The sequence below is a fragment of the Typopeltis vanoorti genome, chromosome 18 (genome assembly GCF_054136105.1).
Source record: "Typopeltis vanoorti isolate ZY-2024b chromosome 18, IOZ_Tvanoo_1.0, whole genome shotgun sequence".
NCBI lineage: Eukaryota > Metazoa > Arthropoda > Arachnida > Uropygi > Thelyphonidae > Typopeltis > Typopeltis vanoorti.
Window position 1 is genome coordinate 93,328,888 of NC_143566.1, and position 22,001 is coordinate 93,350,888.

The 22,001-nt window shown below is 40.7% G+C and overlaps 1 protein-coding gene across 1 annotated transcript in view; it reads right to left on the reverse strand.

Moving 5' to 3' along the window:
- The window catches only part of LOC150096939 (zinc finger homeobox protein 3-like), a 156,748-nt gene that overhangs the window by 107,488 nt on the left and 27,259 nt on the right, over positions 1–22,001 (reverse strand). Inside the window, exon 2 of the mRNA XM_090408098.1 lies at positions 143–3,180. Within this exon, the coding sequence (XP_090264224.1) occupies positions 143–3,131 (2,989 nt within the window). The 5' untranslated portion in view covers positions 3,132–3,180. The remainder of the gene's footprint in view (positions 1–142; positions 3,181–22,001) is intronic.

A 22,001-nucleotide genomic window follows, 5' to 3' on the forward strand; every position in this document is an offset into this window, starting at 1 on the left:
AGCATGGAATACAGCTACAGAAGTCCAAAGACAATATAGTTTTGATTTGGCATAACAGCCTTAGGAATGAACATGACCAGAATTTTTACTAATAATTTTCAATTTTTCAGTGTTATTGTAGAATTGCAAGCGAGTGGATTACCTTGATCGGGATCAAAGGAGGAAGATTGGTTGTTGTCTTCTCTCACTACAAACACGTTTCTCATATCGTCCTCCAGTTCGTTTTTTGGCTGCAGCTGACGAAGATTTTCTGTTCTAAGATGGGGCAGCGAGTTGACGTGCTGGATGAGCAGGACTTTGGACTTAACCGAGACGTTACACAAGGTACACTGATAGCTCCTGGATTCTTGTTTCACTTCTCTCTCGGCGTGCTGCAGATGAAGAAAGAGCCTTCCGTTCGCTTCGTGCCTGGGGGTGGCCGTGTGGAGTTGCAACTTGTGCAAACTGTTGGTGTAGTAGTCGCACGCATTGCACCGGGCCTGAACCGGGTTACTGACATTCACGTATTTCAACTTCCACTCGTTCCTGGGTCCGCCCTCCTTGATGTGATTCACGTGCTGCAGCCTCTGCAAGTGTTTGTCGGTTTTGCAGTGCAGTTGAAAGTTCGCCTTCAGGTTGGTCTTGTAGGTGCACAACTTACAGATGTACGTCCCCGCCACTGCGGTTAACACCTCGTCTTCCCGTAGCCGCGTACGGTCCAGTTGCATGTGCTGGTGGATCGCTTCCACGGAATCGGCAGAGAAGAGGATGCAGACGCAGCACTGGAACATCTGGTAGGAATCGTCGTACGGAATATCGGGTCGCAGGGTAGGGTCCGGATGATCGACGTCGATTGAAGGCGGGCAGGCGAGATTCAGCTGAGATCCCTTACTGGCTGCAGCGGCGGCCACAGCAGCCATCGCTCGCTGTTGTTGTTGTTGTTGCTGCTGCTGCTGTTGCTGAGTGGCCATCATGATCAGAGCATGATTGTACGCCATGTCAGCTAGGGCGGCCTCGGGCTGCAGCTGAGTGTCGGGTGGCATCAGAGCTAGACCGGGATGGAACTGGAGCACGGGATCCAAGGCCTGGGCCTGTTGTAGAGCCGAGAGATGCTGCATGTGCTTCATGTTCTGCTGGAGCACCATCATGTTGTGCGTGTGCTTCTCGCTGGTCATGTGGATGCGTAGGTTGCGTGCCACGTTTGTCTCGTAGTTGCACACGTCACAGCGCCACGTGGCCTTGGGTTTGGGGGCAGTGGGAGGTTTCTTGAGGACTTCAGGAACCGGAGGAGGAGGTGGAGCAACGGTTTGCAGCACGTGATCTGGAGGAAGGGTGCCGTTCTGGAGCTCTTGGACGTTGTTGATGTGCTTGTCCGACTGCATGTGGATGCTGAGGTTTCCTTTGGTCGTGGTCGAGTAGTTGCACACCTCGCACCTGTACGGTTTGTAGCCGCACGTGTACGTTTCTCCACGCGCCAGCCGAGGATGGGGCTGGTTGGTGAGGCAATACAAACACGTCATCTCGTTCTCGGGATGCTTTTCTTTCATGTGGATCTCCAGCGTCTCCTGGTACTTGTAGTGCCAGTTGCATTTCGGGCACTTGAGGGTTTTGCAAGAGTTCCGGGAGTGCATCATGGTCATGTGACCCCCTAACGATCGAGACGACCCAAGGATCATATCGCACTTTGGACATTCCACTCCGTTAGTTTTGCCATCGGGATGTTGAGCACACACGCCTAAGATATTACTGGTAGAGGGGACTGGGGAATTACACATGGGGAGGAAGGAGTTCAAGAGTCCTTTGGGGGAACACCTCGCCTCTGGGGATGTCGGTTCCTCGGGTGTTGGATGATGCCTTTCTTCTTCGACATGCTGCGATCCATTGGGAACCCCTTTGGGATGAGACTCCGATTTCTCCGATTCGTCGTCCGCCTGAGCAGCCGCGGCAGCAGCTTCTTCTGCCATCTTTTCAATGTTTGCTAAGTCCTCTAGTTCAGGAGCAAAGACTTCGTCAAAAGGACTTGATCCCTCCTCCTCCTTCTTGATGGTGAGATCAGTCACAGAGGCCACTGGGCTGGAAATTGCCGAAACTAGAGTAGTGACGGCCGCGGAAGTGGAGGAGGATCCGCAGCTTGGAACACCAGAGACGGCACAGGATTCGGAAGTCAGCAAAGCTGACGCCGAACAAAGAGAGGAACTTGAGCTCGGCTGGGCAACCTGTCGGTGCAGTGAGGCCCCGCTCACCTGGGCTGAAGTAGGAATTGGTTCTAGGAACGACAACAGGGGGCCTTTCTCCTTCCCCACCCCCTGAATAATGGCGGAAATGTTCGTGTGGGTCATCAGTTCCCGCTCCTCATTATTCAGCGTGAGGTTGTGCTCCCCCATGGCATGAGCAACGAAGGACTTGGTAAACCCGAAGGACAGTTTGCAGATGAAACACATGAGAACAGGTTTGATGGGCACAGTGCAGATGTCCACTAGCGACATCCCCCCTTTGTCCAAACTAATTGGCCTCTTGCCGTCACTTCCGGCGGTGAAAACGCGATAACTGTGCATAACAGGAAGTTCAGGAACTTTGGAGGCATCTCGGAGGAAGGAGTATGCCCGGCCGTACAGGGCACTGAACAGAGCAGGGTGGCGAGCTATGTGGAGGGCATTCACGACTTGCGGAGCAGCTCGCACTTCACTGGAGGTCACTCTACAGCTGTCCACTACACTTCCCTCCTGCTGAGGTAGATCCAAGCTGCCTTCTTCGTCACTGGGATCCGAGTCTCCTCCGCCACTTCCCTCAATGATGTACGCTGACCCATCGGGATTGTAAACGATCTTCCCAGTAAACATCTCCACGTCACTGGCGGAGTTGTCTGATCCATCCCCATCTTGGCCACTTTGGGACAGCGACTTGACCTTCCTAAACGGATGGGATGCGACGGTAGAGTGGTCGGGAGTCCCTTCGATCTCCAGGCTTGGATGTTCCTCTGGGGTCATTTCTTGACGGATGTCACCAGGTGGAGCTCCGTTGTGCTCTGCTGCACGACCAGACGGTTGGGGTGTTCCCAACGGAGTACTTGGAGGTGTGTGTAGTGCGCCCTCTAGTGTTGGCGGCTGGTTAGTCCGCTGGCCAGTGTCCATGTCAGTCCCTGGGACATCCATGGCATCGCCAAGGTGCCTGTTAAGTCATCATGAGAAATGCAATCCAGTTCTGAAAATAAAGAAAATAAATAAATAAAGTAAAACATTTAGCGAAAATCATTCAGCAATGCATTGTTAAAAACAATCTTTAAAGAACAATTTTAAAGTTGATTCAGTGATCTTTCAGACATCCTGACTTCTTTCGCTCAACTCTAAATAACACTCAATAAATAATAAATAAAACTTTCTGCGCAGTGGCATCATCATAAAACATTTGCAGCACCTGAAAATCCATCAGAATAACAAATAATAATAATAATAATAATGCAATTATTTTAGGTATAGGCTAAACCACTTAAAAGTTGCATGTGGGACTTCGCGACATTCAACCCTTCTTTGGAAAGACTTGGATTTGGATCTCTTCTAGTACTTGAGGAACCTTCATGAGGGCTATTCAACTATAGGTGAGTTAAACATTTTGATATAGAGGTGGCTGCGTTTTTCCTCCCAAAAATTCGATTTATCATCGCAAGCAAATATGCCCGAAAACACAATAATAGACGTGAAATAAAGCAGCCTCGTAAGGTTGACCATTAATTAAGGCTCTTGAGCCTTAATTCCAAGTAATCCAATACAACTATTGCTAATAAGAAGCCGTAAAAAGACTTTTGCCTGAAGATTTACATTTTCATATGCAAAGGATCTTTCTTTCCGTGTGATCTGGCAAAATCTAGAAAGTGGACCTTGCTCATCCATTTGTGTTAAATAAATGTTTGAAGGAAAGAGTCCATTTGTTCTCGATCCCAAATTAAGCTACGGGTCACAACAACAACAACAACAACAAAAAAAAAAAACATGACACGCAATCTCGGAGTAAAACTATACATCAGTTATTTTACCAAAACATGACAGTCAACTACTGCAGTATAGAGGTTCTCCGGGGTTCAATGAAAAGTGCTAAATCTAGGATATTTCGTTTGGAATAGCTTAGAAGCAATATCAGACATGCAAAAAAAGTAATGATATGGTTACGTGATCCACTTATTCCCTGTCGTTCTAGTGGAAGGGGGGGGGGAGGAGAGATAAAAGAATGGACACGACATTTGATTCGGAAACGAATGCTGGCTGGAAGTCATGAAACAGCATATGAACAGAAAATTGCTTCAGGAAAGAACGAAGGAGATATAAAGAGGAAAATGTATGGTCGCTACTGAATCCAGAAGTATTTCGCTGTGAATGAAAGGGGGGGGGTTGCTATGTGAATGTCCTGAGTGCACAGGATTTAGTGGAGAAGAAAATATTAGATCCTGAGGAGAGCTAATATTTCCTTTTAATCTACTAATGAGTGCCGACCATTCTGCTGAATATTTCAATGCGCTGGAGCGAAATCGTTATTTGCTGACACCGTCAAACGCTCTCGATCTGTATAAAAGTGCGAAGGGAAGACCTTTGGTTTGTCAGCAGCGGTTCAAAGTGTTATTGCACGGCATTTCGACATCGAACGGAGAAAGTCAACGATGACGTCACTGGCGGTTTGGCGTTCGCAGTTCCGCCGTGTCTTTTGACGCACTGGAAGGGCAACCTTCGCGATAGACCCCGACGGTGCATTTCTTACGTTACGAAAGTATGAGACTGTAGATACGGCCTAATACAACATCTCCTATTTAAAGGCGAAATGTGGATTATTTCTTGAGAGTGAAGAACTTTCGCTGCTCATATTTTTGTTCAACCTGACATATGAAGAGGGTTAGACCGTGCTGGAACCGACCAAAGCAAAAGTATAGTATCATCAATACTATGCTTTTTTAGGTTGTACTTTGACTCTTTGAGTAAGCAAAAGGATGTTGCACCACGTGCACACCCAGTTTCTAAGTATAAACGAAAAATTGAAACCTTCCAATGCAGTTTTTACTTGCTACACGAAACTATCACAACTCGATGAGAGCTCATTTAAAAAGTGGAGACGCTGGTTATCATCCTTTGAAGTTTCATCAGTGAATAAGTTCTTTGGAACAACCGTCTTAGAAATAAACGAGTAAGGTAAACCATCGTTTAACTATACCGACCCACTTTACAAGGAGTTTAGCCTTGACCTCGATTTCTTAGGATTCAGATCATCCTATGGTCTCGATTCATAATTAGGAAAAAAATTCTTAACTTCAACTAAATCAAGTCTCGATCCCAATTTATATTTCAAGAACTTGATATCTTGTGAGTTGCTAGTATTTCTTCATGTGACAGACATCACAGTTTAAACTTAATACAGTTAAGTTGAAACTGTTCAGCAACCAGTGGAAACTTGCTTTGTTCTGCTCACCAGAGAGCTCTTTTGTAACCCTTTCAAATGCGTTGAGGAAACATATTATGAATACATATTAAAATTTCAGTACTGATTCTTATATACGCATTTTAAACTATTAATTGTGAAACTCAAATGACACCTCAATCGCAAACCCCACTTAACAGCTTTGAGCCTAAGCCTAACAAAGACTTCACCAATGCCAAGATTAAACCAGCTACATAGATAATGCCTAACCTGCCTTTTTGCTAATTACACCGTTGATTACAAACTATGTATTTTTCCTCCCTATTTTCCCAACCGATACGGCAGCGTGAAACAGTTGCTTACCTCAATGTCTCGGGATATATACGTAGAAAGTCCCTTTTTTTAACGAAGATCACCAGAGCAATCCTTCCGACCCAGAGCAAAGCGTGTTGTCTGTACTTTCGGCTTCTCTCTTCTAGTTCAACTGATTCGCGGGCTTCCCCTTCGGGCCCTACACTCCTCCCATTTCTCACCCCCTGCTCTTTTCTTTTACATCTCTCCCCTTCGTAGCATTTCTAAAGGCCTGTCCCCCGACACTGTCCCTGTAGATACCGTCAGAGAGACCGCTTACAGTGCATGCGTTAGAAGAGCAATGTGAAGTCAACCCCCCCCCTTCCCCAGTGGTCTCCTGGTACCGCAGTAGACGGGTCAGACCTTGCTTCACTTGCTCACTGCACAAGTGTGCATGTGTGTGTGTGTTTCGGACTCAGTACTGAACTGTCTTCCCTACCTGTGCTGAAGTCTCTGAGCAGTTCTACGCAGTATTCCCAAGGGATTAGAAACACAATGCCATATTCTATATTAAAATGACAAAGCAAATCGAAATCTCTCTTTCAGGGTTGAGCATTTTGGACTAATCAGCAATGTACAAGCTTTCCCGTTTATGGCAACAGTTTGGTCGTTAAATATTTTCATAGATGCATGTCCTCCAAAAACACGCAACACACGACATCCCTTAGAAATAAACTGTTTGTGTTATTTTTCCAAATGATCAACAAAATTAGTTGTTCAGATTCAGTATTTGTACATAAACTAAACCCCAGATGTCAGTTGCTCTAATTATTTAATACAAACTTTTTTTTTAGTGATATCTCTAATACCAAATAGTATGGTTGCTGCGACATCCGCAAATACAGCCTAATGGCAATACTGCATTTATTTATGAAAACGTTGGTCTATGGGGGAACTCCTGCACATCTAATTTCAACATTGAAAAAAAAAAGCAAAGAATCACCATCATGGTGCAGAGTTTGATGGAGATTGATGTATGACGAAACAGTTCAAAGATGTCTCAGTCATCTGCTTCACCTACTAGTCGGGCTTGAAATCGCACAGAAGAACACATAGGGAAAAAAAAACTATGGGTTAGAATGATCAATCACTTGAATCCGGTAACTGTGATCAGATAGTTTTTAATATTTGTCTTCAGGAACAAAGAAAATAAATGTCTTGATTGCCGTTCTTTTTTCTCTCATCCAAATGAAAAGCGAAGATTTTCTATCGTTCATATTATTATCTGAATTTTCAGCTTGTATGTGAGTAAATTAACAGAAAATCTTAACCCCGATTTCAGATATCTTATGTTAATTAACACGTAAGATACGATCAGTAACTTTAAAATCCCTGCAAGACACTGATTAAGATAATTATCATATCAAAATTTTCACTGAAAAAGGGAAGCTTTCTAAAATGATATTACACTAGGGATACAGACATCACAAGATCTCCTCAATCACAAGAGAGAAATCGTACGAATGAAAAACAATTCTTCAGAAACTCAAAACTGTTTTGATGCTGTTGCTAAGATAAATTTTTTTAAGAACAAAGAACGTGCTCTGACTTCTCCCTCCTAGGGATGTCAATTACTGAAGCGTACAGTGGTGCTCTTACCCAACCAGTGCAAAATAAGGAACCTGGAGGGGGGGGGGAATCTACGTGTGAGAAAGTCGGGAAGGACATTATGAAAGATGGATGGTAACATTTAGGATCCAAGGAATGCCCGACCAGGTGACTTTGTTCGGCTCAGAGGAACAAAAGTCCCTCCTCCCCACAGTCCGGGACAGGTTTACCCGAAGAGAGTTGGACCATAGTAGCGAGAGAAAGGCGGTAGTGTGGGGGGAGGTTGTCGTGGGAACAGGCCGTCGATGGCGCTGATTAACATCAGCGTCTGTCACACTGTATGAATCAGCGTGATTGTCCGTGACTTGGCACGGAGCAAGGCGACACTTCAACCACCTGAACGAAGCTCCCTCTCGGTCCACGAAGCCGAAACAAAGAAATCCACCCCAGGTGTGGCAGCCACAATCACCGACAACCGAGCGGCTAAAAGAAAGGCGTAAAAAATGTAAACACTGTTCGCTTTCTCGATGCTTTATTCTAGTAGGTGTAAGACCCGGTGGAAGGGGAGACCCGGGCTAAGACAGAAAACCCCCGAGAAGGCCCTAATCCTATAGGAATGTAACTTTTGTCTCTCCCTGAAAAACTGTCTGCAGCTAACTGGAAATGGAAGCGCCCGTAACAGATCGGTCCTCGGACAGGGACAAAGCTTTATGATAATGAAGGAAAGAGCCTCTGTGTGCACACTAGTCTGGACAGGGCTTCACACTTCTTTGTAAAGAGAGCCAAAAGCGGTTTGTAGTAAACAGGCGAAACACACACTAGACGTGGAAGAATAGAAATACGTTTATAGTTAGCGACTGCAATATCACCAAGTTGTGAAAACGAATGAGAAGTCAGTTTTACACACTGAGATATTGCAATACAGATTAACCTGAATGCTATTAAAAGAATTCAGACTAAATCCTTTGGTCTACTATCAGACTTAAACAATCCAAATATCGCGAATGGGTTGATTTAGTTTGCTTTGTTTTCTTTAACATGCTAAATAATAAGATAAAGAAAAGGAATAGAAAAACGAGTAAAAATTAGCCTTCCTTAATAACCACACACACACACACACAGAAGCAGCAAAACTGTCAAACTAAGCAATGTAAATTGATGGCAAGAAAACTGTGCGTACATTCAATTTTTATTTAAAATAAACTGGGAAGAAGGTCAGTTGAATTAGCTAAAAACGCCGTGTGGAGCTGTTTAGAAAATTTTAAATGGGTTATGTGTTGAAACCAGACTGCTAACATCAGCAGTATGAGGCGATATTTAGCCAAGCTGAAACAGAAGCACTCATAGGCTAACAGAGCTTAAAAATACATTTGGCACTAACTACGGATCCTTTTATGTCAAGTTATTTACGTAAACTTACATACAGACACGTGTGCCAATAACATTAATATTCGCATATTTTAATTTCATTGACAACGAAAGCACTGAACGGAAATAAAAAATCGAAATGATTTTAGTGCACAGAATTTGTTGTTTACATATATGATACATTTTTTTAAAAGAAATAGGATTATAGCAAAGAACTCTATGAGAGCCTCCATAACTCGATTGATTTAGACGAAGCCCCCCCTGGTCAGAAAAAAACAAGGTTCAAATCCCGTCCAAAACAGAAAGAACCCTTCATCCTCCCCCAACTACACATGAAGACACTGCTTCCTTTATGTAGGTTATTAATATAATCAAAGATTACGTTGTTATAGTAATAAACCTACTTTTAATGTTTAAAGGCTTAAAACCACCACTGTCACCATATCTAAAAATAGCCAATATCTGGATTCACGGACATTATTAATCAAGTCAATATGAAAAAAAAAAAAAGAATTGGCCGTAGGCCAAGAATATACCTGAGACAGAGGACACAATTTTGCCATTAAGTATTAACTTCAGATCGAACACTGAATTAACTTATTAATAACCGTTTGAAGTAAACAGGAGAAACACACTAGCCTGTCGTGGGATGTATTAGTGGCTCAGAACAACTTGTCCATTATTAATAATATCATACAGCATGCATATCTATATTCACACCTAAGACACAGTGATACGATAGAAGACAGTTTTGCTTGTTAATAACACCTTTAGAATAGATACGAAACTAGCCATTATTCCACCTGGGAAACGTCCACTAACTGCTCACCCTCCCCTCCCTAATTTCAAACTTATTAATTGTGGTAGCACGATCCATTATCATGAAACTGCTCCACCCTATTTTCGCCACTGCTGAAGACAGTTTTGCCTTTATTAAAACGTAAGTCATGGGATGTAGCCATTATTCATGTTCAAGACAAATTTTAACAGAATATTCAAGGACGAGAAAAACATGTCTTTAGTTAAGAACATTATTTGAAATAATGTTCAAACTTTGAACATTATTTCATTTGAAACTTTCAACGTTATTTTCTTTGAACAAGACTTCCACTAAGTCTGAGGTGAGTTTCTTTATTATTTGATAAATATCTAAGACACTCCGTTATTAATAAGTGTAAACAGCACAATTTTTGCCAATGCACACCATTCTGTTAAAAGTCATGGAGTATTCTCTTCCTCCCATTGTAAAATGGGTGTGAAGACCCCTTATGAAACTCTTGCTTCGTATAAAGAAGTCAATTCAGAGATTTGTTTGGATGTTATTTCGAACTTGTAAGCTAAAGAGAGTTATGTATGTACAGTATATGCATGTATTACTGAGCAGTGATTTCTAAGTCCAATACGATACGGAGATTCGTAAATGAACTCTAAAAACAGATGACTTGAAGGGAATAACATCGAAACATTAGGATGAGACCAAGACAGTATACGCTGTTCATTTTCTATCTAAAAGTACAAATAGTCTTCCCTGATGATTTAAAGAAGTTATTATTATTAAGGCAAAAGGCTTTCATTGCGATGTTAAAGTTTATTTAAATCAGGTAACACCAATAAATACATATTTCATAATAATTCCTTGGCTTGATAGTTGTTCTCTGTATTTCCATGTTCGATTTAAATAATAGTTTAGTTCGCATATTGAGCGGATTTTTTTTAACTTGATTTTTTATGGCACCAACACATCAAAGGTCATACTGCTCCAAGTCACAGCAGTATATATGGTAAATATTAGTAGGACAATCACAAACATCCACGCACTTAGCGGGAATCGAACCTCTTGGGCTCTCCAGCCAAGAGGCTTCCAAGAGGGAAGCCTCTTGGCTGGAGAAGATATGACGAAGATATAGAGAGGATATAACCACGCCGACTATTAAGTGGATAACGTATTAGACTTCGATGCCGATGTCGCCAATATATACACTGCTTGCAATGAAGTCAACGGACATCCCCATGAGCAAGGTGCATCGTGCATTTAATGAATCACTTATTTGTATCTGGTATAAATTGGAGCAATATGATGCTCCCATGTCATGTGTCCGGATGAAATGGAGTTTGAAAGAGGCGTTGTGATAGGATGACATGTTGCAGGCCTATCTGAATAGGCAAACTGTTAACAAATTGGACCATCCCAAGTCAACAACTGCAAGTGCTCCCTTCCCCAGTAGACGTCCCACCACACTCACCAAACGTGATCGTACAATGCTAAGAAGAAGAATAAGTAAAATCTGCCATTCGTCGGGCGACACGTTGAATGTGGAGTTCCAGGCATCGACTAGAACACGAATCTGCACAAAAACAATCAAATTCGAGGCTCACAATATGGGTTTCCATCGTAGGATCACAATATTCCATCGTATTATGGATGCAAAATGATATATTGCTATATCGCGCGTTCCCTACTAACTGTCGCGTATATGTGTTCTAAGAATTGCAACATCGTTTTTTCTCTCTTCTTGTATCCTAATGACAATACCTATTCTGAAGATCAGGTTTTTTCCAAATTATCTGCATTGATCTACGATACGAAACCATTAGTCCATTTTTAATGTACCCAAGACCGAAGTTTTGCTTATTATGAACTCTTGTGACTCAGGATAATTGTTGGCTTATTTACATTTACTGCAAAAAGAACTGTAATTAAAACTCTAACACGCTTTGTCCATTATTATTATATAGGGTGGCAATCAATTTTCGGTGTTAATCCTAAAATGGCGGACAAGTATGAGCACATACAAATACTGGCAATATTCTTAATCAGTGTAATGGATTATTAAATAGGGGGGTTATATTACGTGTATATTTTCAAGTGGGCTTTGCGCAACTACAACGAAGTCAAATGGATACGAAAATCATCAGAAACCTTCACTTAGAAATATATAAATCGTTGAAAGAATGGCCTGTTTAATTTTAACGAAAATGAATACGAAATCAACAGAAGAACAATCATTATTTTAATAAAAATACCTTCACATGTATAACATTGGTGACGTGTAACTGTTGTTGCAAGCAAAGAAAGGTTCTTCGAACTTACTTAAAATATCTATGAATAAAATGCGTGTCTCGAGTGGAAATGATGTGTTGTATGTAGAGTCCTTTGGTGGAAGTATAAAAGATCATTACTGCATTAACAATCACTCAAATAGAGCCTCCATAGCTCAGTCAGTAGAGACGAAACGGCAAAACAGGCAAACCAGCACTTCACAGCCATAGCTGACAATATAGATCGGATTAGCCTTGTAGTTCATATGCATTATGTTTCTAAGAAGCCAAGTTACTTGAGCGGTGACAGGCCATTGAAAAGGAAAATGGGTTTTGATCAATCTTCAACAGAACATTCGCAATACTCTTGAACGGGTTACACTGCAAGAGAATTTTATATCTTCCTCCACGCTATCCATTAAGATTTTGCAACTAGTCGCATGAGATAGTTCTTTGGAGACACTCCAGTATCAACGCAGTATAACAGTGAATAAAATCTAAGTCAGATTTCTTTCATTCCAAAAAATTCCACGCCTCACTAGCATGATAACCTGTTTGCAACCAGTTTCATATAGCTCAGGAGATTTGCTTCCGCATATTTCATTCATTTGTTATACCATGCCTGAAATCCGGTCTATGAATTGTCTGGAGAACCATTTGTTACCACCGTTCACAAATTATTTCGCACTGCCTGAGAGGACCCAACTGAATATGAAACGAACTAGCAATCGGATACCCCTTCTTTTCGTGTGATGTGATTATATAAATGGGTATCCTGGTGGACATATATGGAGCGTGAATGATCTGTAGGCTACACATTTCTCATAATTAGCATACACACAGGACCATTAACTCTATAGGATTTCTATAACATTTAATTAATCTTCATTTACTATATTAATATGCCGACACTTTATAAATCCTGAAACATTTAATTCTTCTTAACCAATTCGCCCTATTTTTCGTTTATGATTAGTCACGCGCATTTTCCTTTGACAATAAAGATACAAAACCAACGTGGGAGTAGTGCTTGGTTAACCAATATTTCGAAATTTAAAAATTATATATAATGCAATGTCCACGCGGTTAGCCTAGTGGCTATGCGCTTCGCAACCATATGCCTGGGGAAGGAGTGTCCTAGGTTCGATTCTCGTCGGTCACGTGAGGAGCTTAAGGATCTTCCTCAGCCATAGCCAAGTTAGCCGGTCTTGAACGTGGACAGTAGGGTTTTTTTCCCCAGTTTATTCTGGGGTTTTTTCTCCCGCAAAGCAGGCAAACCGGCCTTGAGAACTCAACACTACTGGATATAAGATACACCGGGGAGTAGGGCTGACCACCTTATCCTGAATGGTTTGAGGTCCGATGATTAATAAACCCTGGACACCGCAAGGTAAAAGAGGGGAAAAGGAAGATGAGATATATAATGCAATATCAAGCAAGTAATGCGATGTTCCTATCAATAGACCACAGTAGATTAAGCAAAATCTGTTATAAACTAAATATAGTCTATGGCAGCGTAGAAATACCAGAATATTTTCAAGTTTGTTCTTTACAGTCTTCGGTACACTATTAACTTATCTTTGCTCTGAAACTTCCAACTTTAATTTGATCCTATCATCATTCTTTCTTCGTCTAATCGTTTCATTAATGGAACTGTTATCAACTAGAGGTGAGTTGTGCTGTCTCATAACGCTATTAACATGCAATACACTTATCACATGAACTTTGTCAAAATTCCAAACAAACAATCATAGCGTATCAATAAAATCCCTATGGTGGCCATTCTGTGTATATCAAAAGTATACTCGCATTTAACACGAATATTTTTATCCATCTATCTCTTCGTAGTGATTCTGCTACAGCTGTGAGTTTACTTTTGTTTAACAACACCATTCTCAGAACTTCGGTAAAAACTGCCCAGTCAGATAATTTTCGGTTCAACATTACTAGAGCTGTTTTCACTTACAGGTTCAAAGTTCACAAACCCGCTGAACATTTCAATAGTCAATAGAGCAGAGATACGATTAAATACAGTTCGAGTTCACAGCGATTTAGGGTACAGTTTCTCACAGTCCATTGGAGATCTCAATCCGTTTTAAAAATCGAAATACTCTTTAAGTAATATCAATTAACTATAAGTGAAAAAAATAAATAAATAAAGATGAAACCACAATAATATTTCTCGGGGAATAGGCCACATTCTAATTTAGATCATTTTAAGTCAATATCCTCCAGTAATATCCTCCACAAGCAGTCATAACAAGTTCCGATTAAGAAAACTGGTAGAATACAGTAAAAATTACTTTGATTATATCATACGTAATACTAATTACTACTTCAATAATAATGCTTCTCCTGTGTTTAATAATCTTTATTTATATAATCCGGTTAATTAATCCAATTAACAGGATTATGTAAAGAAATCAGAACAAGTCAACACCCTTTAATTAACTCAACTAACCGGCCCAGTAATGAGTGTAATCATCAGAATGTCTGAATTTCGCGGCTCAGTCATTAATTTCTTCAAACATTTACATGTAAGTAGCCAGCTGTAGCTCTCCTGCACTGATGGAGCCTCATAATTCATATGAATGTAGAAAGTGTATCCATGCAGGGGACGAACTGGTTTCCTTTCCAGCATCCGGTGATCTCCTGACCTTTCTGGTGGGAGCACAACATAGAAAAGAAACCAAATAACCCAAACACGGGTCTGGTAAAATATCTGTAAATTATTATCGAGTATTTTTGAGTAAAAGAGAAGGATATTATGGATGACAAACACAACAGCTGAATAATATTATATAAAATATGGCAGTAGCAGCAAAATTATTGTATTTTTATTTTATTTATTTATTTATTTATTTTTTTACATCTAATATCACACAGTTCAATGTGAGATGCGAATCTAGCTGCTCCATCAGTGAAGCTAATGATGAATCTGAATGGGGGAGGGGTGAAGCGCTTTATACACACACACACACACTTCGAGGTGAGGCAGATACAAACCCAACATCAGTAAACCTGTTTATAACTGATTGTCAACACAGTATATTGTCACTTTATAATCTTGCGTATATACTGCAGCTTAATCTCGCATCTTGGTTGGCTTAAGAGTTTTCACGTGACACTAGTCAACCCGAAGTATCAAATTTCGGCATATTATCGCTCTCCCTAACCGCTCTTACCTCAGCACGTTGATCTCGGATTTCGAAGGATATTTTGAAAACCCATATCAGCAATGTCGCGATAAGCCAGACAAAACGACATTCAAAAACAATGAAACTTCCCCACCCACTGAGTATAAACACGTACGGGACCCTCTTCGAGAAGAAATCATCTAATTAAAAGCTAACATTAATGTTCTATTCGAGGTCAACTATAATGGTTCGGTATGGAGTTACGAGGTCGCTAATCTAGCAAGCAATGGTTACTGACCTGTTCGTCCAGGTGATTAGAGAACTCCGCATAATCGACGTCGCTCGGTGTCGGCCAGCTCATCTGTTAACTATGACGCAGCGGGCGACGAATGAAAATGAAATGCAGCGTTTCGAGGTGATAAGGGTAAGTTTATTTGTCAGTGCCGTAGCTCGTTGACCCAACTTGCGCGACCTCTCCGCAAAGGTGCTGGCCAAAGGTTAGCATGTTACTGCTGACGGAGATGCTGACAATGCTGTGCCCCCGCAGCGTTCAGAAAACCAAGGGGAAAAAAGTAGAAGTTCTACCAAACGAGTGTGCGGGCGAAATAAGCGATTGCGTCGCTATCCACAATTACCAGTGACGGCAAACATACGGACAGAGGTCAGCCTCAGCCTGCACTGAGAGAACTCTTGATGAAGCACTTGGCACGACAGCGCACAAACAAATAAGCCTTCCAACCCTATGACTAGGGTAGGGTAGGGGGGGTTGCCAAGCAGGGAGAGTGAGAGCACGTGCTCCGGAAGTTGACGTCATCCTCATTATCGGAAGATAATTGAGATCGTGAGGCAGCAGGAAACGAAGTTCTTGTAATAAGCCTGCCGGAGAGAGGTGCGTGTGAATTGACGTGGCGGATCGAAGGGCTACCGCTTAATGGTAGACGGGTTGGTGAAGCAAAATTAGCCAGGACCTGAAGATTATCGGCAGGAGATAATCTACGTTGCGTCACGAGATCTCTAAGTCAAACACGCTCTAGCCAGCAAGCCTCAAGGTCAGCTGACATTTGGCGATATTTAGACTCTAATAATTTGAATTAAAGAAAAAGAGAAAGAGAGAGAAAGTAGGTCATCGTACAAGGATCTTCACGTGGAAGAATAGCTCGCACCCCTTGGGAGTAGGAGAGAAAGATAAATCAACTCCCGTATAAAATACAACAACATTCTGCAAATCAATCAAAGTGCATACATAATATAGACTGGAGTCTACGAGAGGGGCGATTCTTCTCGGAAGTGTATTATAGTTTCCCTCGCAAAAAAAAAAAAAAAAAAAAAAAAAAAAAAAAAAAAAACTATATTAAATTAAGCCATCCGATAACATAACTAATCATTATTAGTTATGTTATCCGATAACATAACTAATCATTATTCGACGAAGAAGAGCAGAAGTGTGTGTTATCCTAAGTCCGAGATGCCCTAGAGCCCCAAGAAATGGACGCGGTTCGCTAAAAATTTTAATCCGATTTTCAGAATTTTTCTATATATAGAAAAATCGACTTTAAAAGAGCTTATAAAGTCCAGTTGTATGCAACAGGCAGATAATCCTTAGGCTAATATGCGCATGGTTTGTAACTTCTATTTTAGTTCTATCACATCGTTGTTATACATTTGTGACGTAATATTTTTTTTTTCGCATGAAACCAAAGAAATCTAACAGTTCAAAATCAAGAGGAATCCCAGTTTAAAGAACTGTGTCAAATATACAACCTCAGACATTAATATGCGTATTTTATCTGCATCACAACAGTAGTGTAAGTAGTTGCTGTACACCGAAAGGTTTACATATTTTAATAAAAAATTTGCGATATTTTGTAAATGTAATTTGCTCACTTTTGTCAACTACTCCTCTCTCCAGTCCACAGTTATGCATATTGATGACACGGCCATCGAAAAAATAAATCTAGAGTCCCAACATGATATACTTTTTCACTCGACTTCAAGCGACAATCTTACACTAGGAGATGAACTTAATCTACTATCTGAAGACAAACATCCATACCCCAATGGGATCAGACCCCACCACCTGAAGGTTAGAGAGCAGACACGCTATCCACTTGACCAACAAAGCATAAACTGGCTGTTCCTTTGCAAAACTAATATTTTCGTTTTTAGAGAAACCCTAAAAATGCTACACCTTGGTGATGATTTTAAAGAAGGATAAAATATCCGCCTCCTAAGAATTTGTATATCTGCATCCAAACAATGACGTACTTTGAAATACGTCATTTTCCATATGAGATAAAATTTGAGTTTTCTACTTGATTCTGAGTTTTCTATCTATCTTTTTCGGGAGAATCAACAAGTAAAACTACGCTACCAGATTAGCAGAATCCACATTTAAATAATACGCAAATATAGAGTCCTCCCAAATATTATTTAAATAGTGCAATACTACGGAAACTCATGTCAAAAATCAAGCAAATTGGTAAGCTATAGTAGGTCATGAATTTCATCAACTAGTTGGTGAAAAATAGATATTTCATCATTATTTTAAACCAGGATATATCTTCTGAAATCGAACTTATGACTCTCTTCATCAGTATAAAATTATGTTTCCTAATATGTGATTACTGGAAGTATAAAAATATTGAGGTAAATAATTTATTCGATCATTTATTCTGTTCTTACTCCAGTTGTCTCAGTCGAAGTTCCCCCTCATATTTTTCAGATATTTCAGTGAGCTTCGATGAGTTGTATACAGTACTTCCGTTTTATGGCGAAGTATTCATCCTATGTATTCTAAGAAAGAGGGAGGGGGAGAGGGGTGACGTGTGAAATGACCTCGAAGAGAGGCTCGAAAGAACTATTGGGAAGGTGCCAGATTTTTCTCATTACATATTATGAAATCACTTCTGTTTATACTGGAGTGGAGAAAATTTGCTGTGTTTGTGTGCTCGCACGATTAGCTGACAAACGGATTTGAACAGTGCAACTCTCTCCTGAAATTCAAAGCATTTGAAGAACGGAAAATAATCTTTCGATCTGTGTATGTCGGCGAGAACAAATACATAAATTTGATATCCATCTGGCCAGCAATTCTTCTACACATTTCGATGATCAAGCGATTTCTTTGCGTTTATGCACAGGATAGCTTTTAGTGTCGCAATTGTTCATTATGGAACGAGTCTAACTAAATGTGAGAGGCAATTAACATATGCACAAAACCATTTCTCAATTAAAACTTGTATCATTCTTCTACCTGGACAGTTGCGGGTCTATCGTGATTGCAATCACATCACATGATCCAAGAACGCCCATGCGGCTTCTCTAGACCCAGCAAGTTCCATTCATCACAAGCCTAGCCCCTTTGTAAACACATACTCGAAAATAATCCATTGTCTAGCGCTCTATTTTTGCTTTAGGCTATCCTGTCAACGAGTCTAGAAGCTGAATCTGAAATCCTTGGAGTAACTGGCTTTCTTCATCCCTGTAGAGTTCGAATAGGAAAGAAAGCAAACGTCTACGGATAATGTAAGCCCCAACTGGAGGTCAACCAACTCCGGAAACCTCCAAAACCAGCTGCGTTTAATACCCAATCAGTCAACTTAACATTCAGAATCACAATTGTTGAGGCTAATTTATTTATTTATTTATTTTTTAATAATAACGCATGTGATATCGAGTTAATCACATCGTTCGGCTATCCTATACTACATGAGCAGAACGGCTATATAATTCTAACTTCTGAGTGTTAGAATTATATAGCCGTCTGTATTTCAGCCATCTTCATTGATGGGAATTGCGCGTTATTTCCTCCGCTAACAAGGCCAACATTTCTTGAAAAATTTTCCCAGGAAGATTAGTCAGTAAGATGAAATTTAAAGGTAGCCAAACCGTATTACCGTATGCTCTTCAAGAAATGAGAGTTGTGGAAACTTAAAATGAATAGGCGATGAACGAAAAACAGTAGCAAACTTTTTTTTTATTCTCATAACTAGAGGAAGATAAAAAAAAAAAAAAAGGTTGGTAACATCAGATTGGGATAAAGGAATGGGAACCATGGAGCAATGATGTCAATCTCCTTTGTGTGTCTCATACAGCAGTGCGCTACCGGCATATTCATTAGGGGCTGGTCGCGAACAATAGCAAAGTTTCCGTGGGACTTTTCCATTGGGGGGAGAAGAAACTGAGGTTAAGAATCTGAGAACAAAACGCTCTTCGCTAAGACAGCACACTACATCACTTTCATAGGGAGGTTTCTGATGGGGCGAGACAGCACGGGACCCTGACACAAAGGGCTCCCACTACACTTGGTCGAAAATTCAAAGACAAACAGACAGGGGTGACAGAATTAGAATACTGTCAGGCCGAGTTTGTGGAGGGGACACGACCAGCATTAATCATGAAGAAATAGGACGCAAAGTTCCCGTGCTCTGCTGCGGTTAGACCCTCATTCTTCTGCTTACAAAGGGGTGGGTGCTCAGTTGCTGGCCCCAGGTCGACTAAATAGCAGGACATATTCCCGAGACAAAGCATAGTCGGGGATCTACAGTGATAATTCGTTTGGGAGAGACCTTGCTCGGTGTCACGGAGGAAGTAAAGGAATGGACGTCCTCCCTTAAGGGGCTTCCCACCCTTCTGTCCTTACCACACTGCACAGTTTCTGAAAATAATGAACAGACTGTGTGCCTGCGTATTTTCTTCTATCAGTTTCCATTGTGATAGGATTCCTAACCCTAACCAGAGGTTATTTGTGAAGGGGACACAAAAACGTGCCCCTGCATAGGAAACCTTATAAGGAAAATTATTCAACTGAAAAACAAAATTCCACGTGGTACTCTGAAAGGTATATGCTTGAATTTAGTGGAGAGCACTCGTATTAGCATAGTTTCGATCGTAGATTTTATTCTGTTTTAGGATATTCGTATCTGTCACATTTAATCAAAAAAAAAAAAAAAAGTATCGAACGATGCGAGAAGGGCGGAGAGGTGGGGGATGTATGCTTTTATAACTATCCGACATCACCGTACAAAACAAGTTGTTTTTCCTGTAGAGAAACTGCACGTCCTTGAACCTGCCACAGAACCGCCCCCAACATACAAATATTTAGATGAGACAGCAAAATTAAGTCAAAACCAAGAGCTGCACAAGATAGTCGTGCATGCGAGCAGATAACCTGGGAAATTTAGTATAAACATACACACACATACAGAGCTTCACAGTTTAGTAAAATCCTAACAGGCCCTTGATACTAAATGACAAACTAGACGTAGGTCACCTGGTCGATATTACTGGGAAGAGTCGAGTTTGGATGGGAATTATGATTAGAGTTGGGAAAGTATTTACATTAGGTTACAGGTTTTACCTTGGACTCTAATCCAGAGTGTGCTTAATACTGTCAAAACATTACTTTCACAGTATTAATAATAAAGTACACTAAAAACGCACTAATCACTTTTCACATACTTAAAGCGAAATCTGTTGTGAACTCGGGAACTACAGTTCAGGTCAAAGGATTAAAATAGGTGGCAAACATCGAGGAATGAAAAGGAACATATACTATACCCTTGAATTTTACCTCAAGTGGAGAGCACTCGTATTAGCGAAATGATATACGTATCTTCTCACTGTGTTGACCACGTTATCCCACAATGAGCATGGAGGCTTACGATTGGCATCAGGTGGAAGATGCATTTTATCGCCCGGTGTAAGACCACCGTCAGCTTATTAGAGGATGAAAGTGGTTTAAAATGTCCCATTGTGTGATCTCTAGAGCAGGATTTCTGCATTATAAAATATAACTAAAAGTATATAAAATTAATACAGATAGAAAAAATCGCTAGTTCAACCACCATATTAATGTATTATACACATGTAGGTTTATGTGCTTTTCGTGGGTAGGACTAATATAAAAAATAAAAAGGGAAAGAAAATGTTACAAACTAGCGTTGACCTGGTTGAACGAGTGCAGACTGTGGGCTAGAATCCCACTGTGTCATGAATGTCTGCGATTGTCTTTAGGTGACAGATAATTTCAGGTACCCACTGTGAGACCTTGCTTAATGGAAGCCTAAAGTGCTTGGAAAAAAAATTCTACGTTTGGTATCTAAGGGAGATTTTTCGAATTATCTAACCTGATCCACCCACGGTATTACTGATTTACAAATCTTTGGTGGGGACATTATCATTTAAAAATTTTTTCTAAATAACCTAATCTTATTTGGAATATCTAATAGACTAATCCAGGAAGATTGCTTCTATTTTGTTAAAAATAAATGAAATAAAATATTTCGAGATCAGAGTGAAAGCAAATCATCATTGCACACAGTCGAAGAGTTGACAATCGATGGATTTTGTGTGTGAAACAAATGCAGTAGCATGTATCCTTGTACCATCACACGACGAGCTTTTATTGCCAATTTCTATTAATTACAACATGTTTCCCACCAGGTATCTAGGATCTGAAATTAAATACACACGTCTGTAGCGATTTCGCCATTGTAATCTCCACCTTGCACAATACCTCACGCAACTACGCCTATCAGTAAATATGAACCTGTCTTAAATACCCCCCCCCTTTTTTTCCCCAGCTATCTGCAATTCCTGGTAAAGAGGCCCAAGTATACGTCATAGCATATGATATGAAAGTCCCCATACATTAATAAGGAGATCGTTATAAAAGCAAGGGCTCCCCTTGTCATTAGTGACTCTCATTAAGAATTCATAGAAGACATCAGGAGCCCTTATATGAGTACATGAAACCTTCTCCAATCGATTGCTCGCTATCGATGAAATCTAGATGACATCCATATGTTAATTAGAGCTGATGACTTTAGCCGTAATTTAATGTATTTGTAAGCAGAAGGAGGAGCTCAGACAGAGGTTTGTAATTTCCTCTTAAAAGTCCCATCTCTTGTATTTCCCCTTCCACTGCTCCAAGAGACATCGATCTAATAAGGTGGTTTTAATTTCTGACCAGCTGCTTCCAATAATCAAACAGAGACGGGTGCTTACAATTCAATATGAAATAGAAGGAGGGGGGTTCACACGTTGTTGACTATTTCCTCTTTTAGTTTTGGTGAAAGGGGCGACAATCAACTCCACTGAACTGTATTAAAATAGCACTCAGACGGAGAATGATTTTGTGTTGAGTAAACGTAAATCAGAAACTAGGCTTATCCCTTGTCT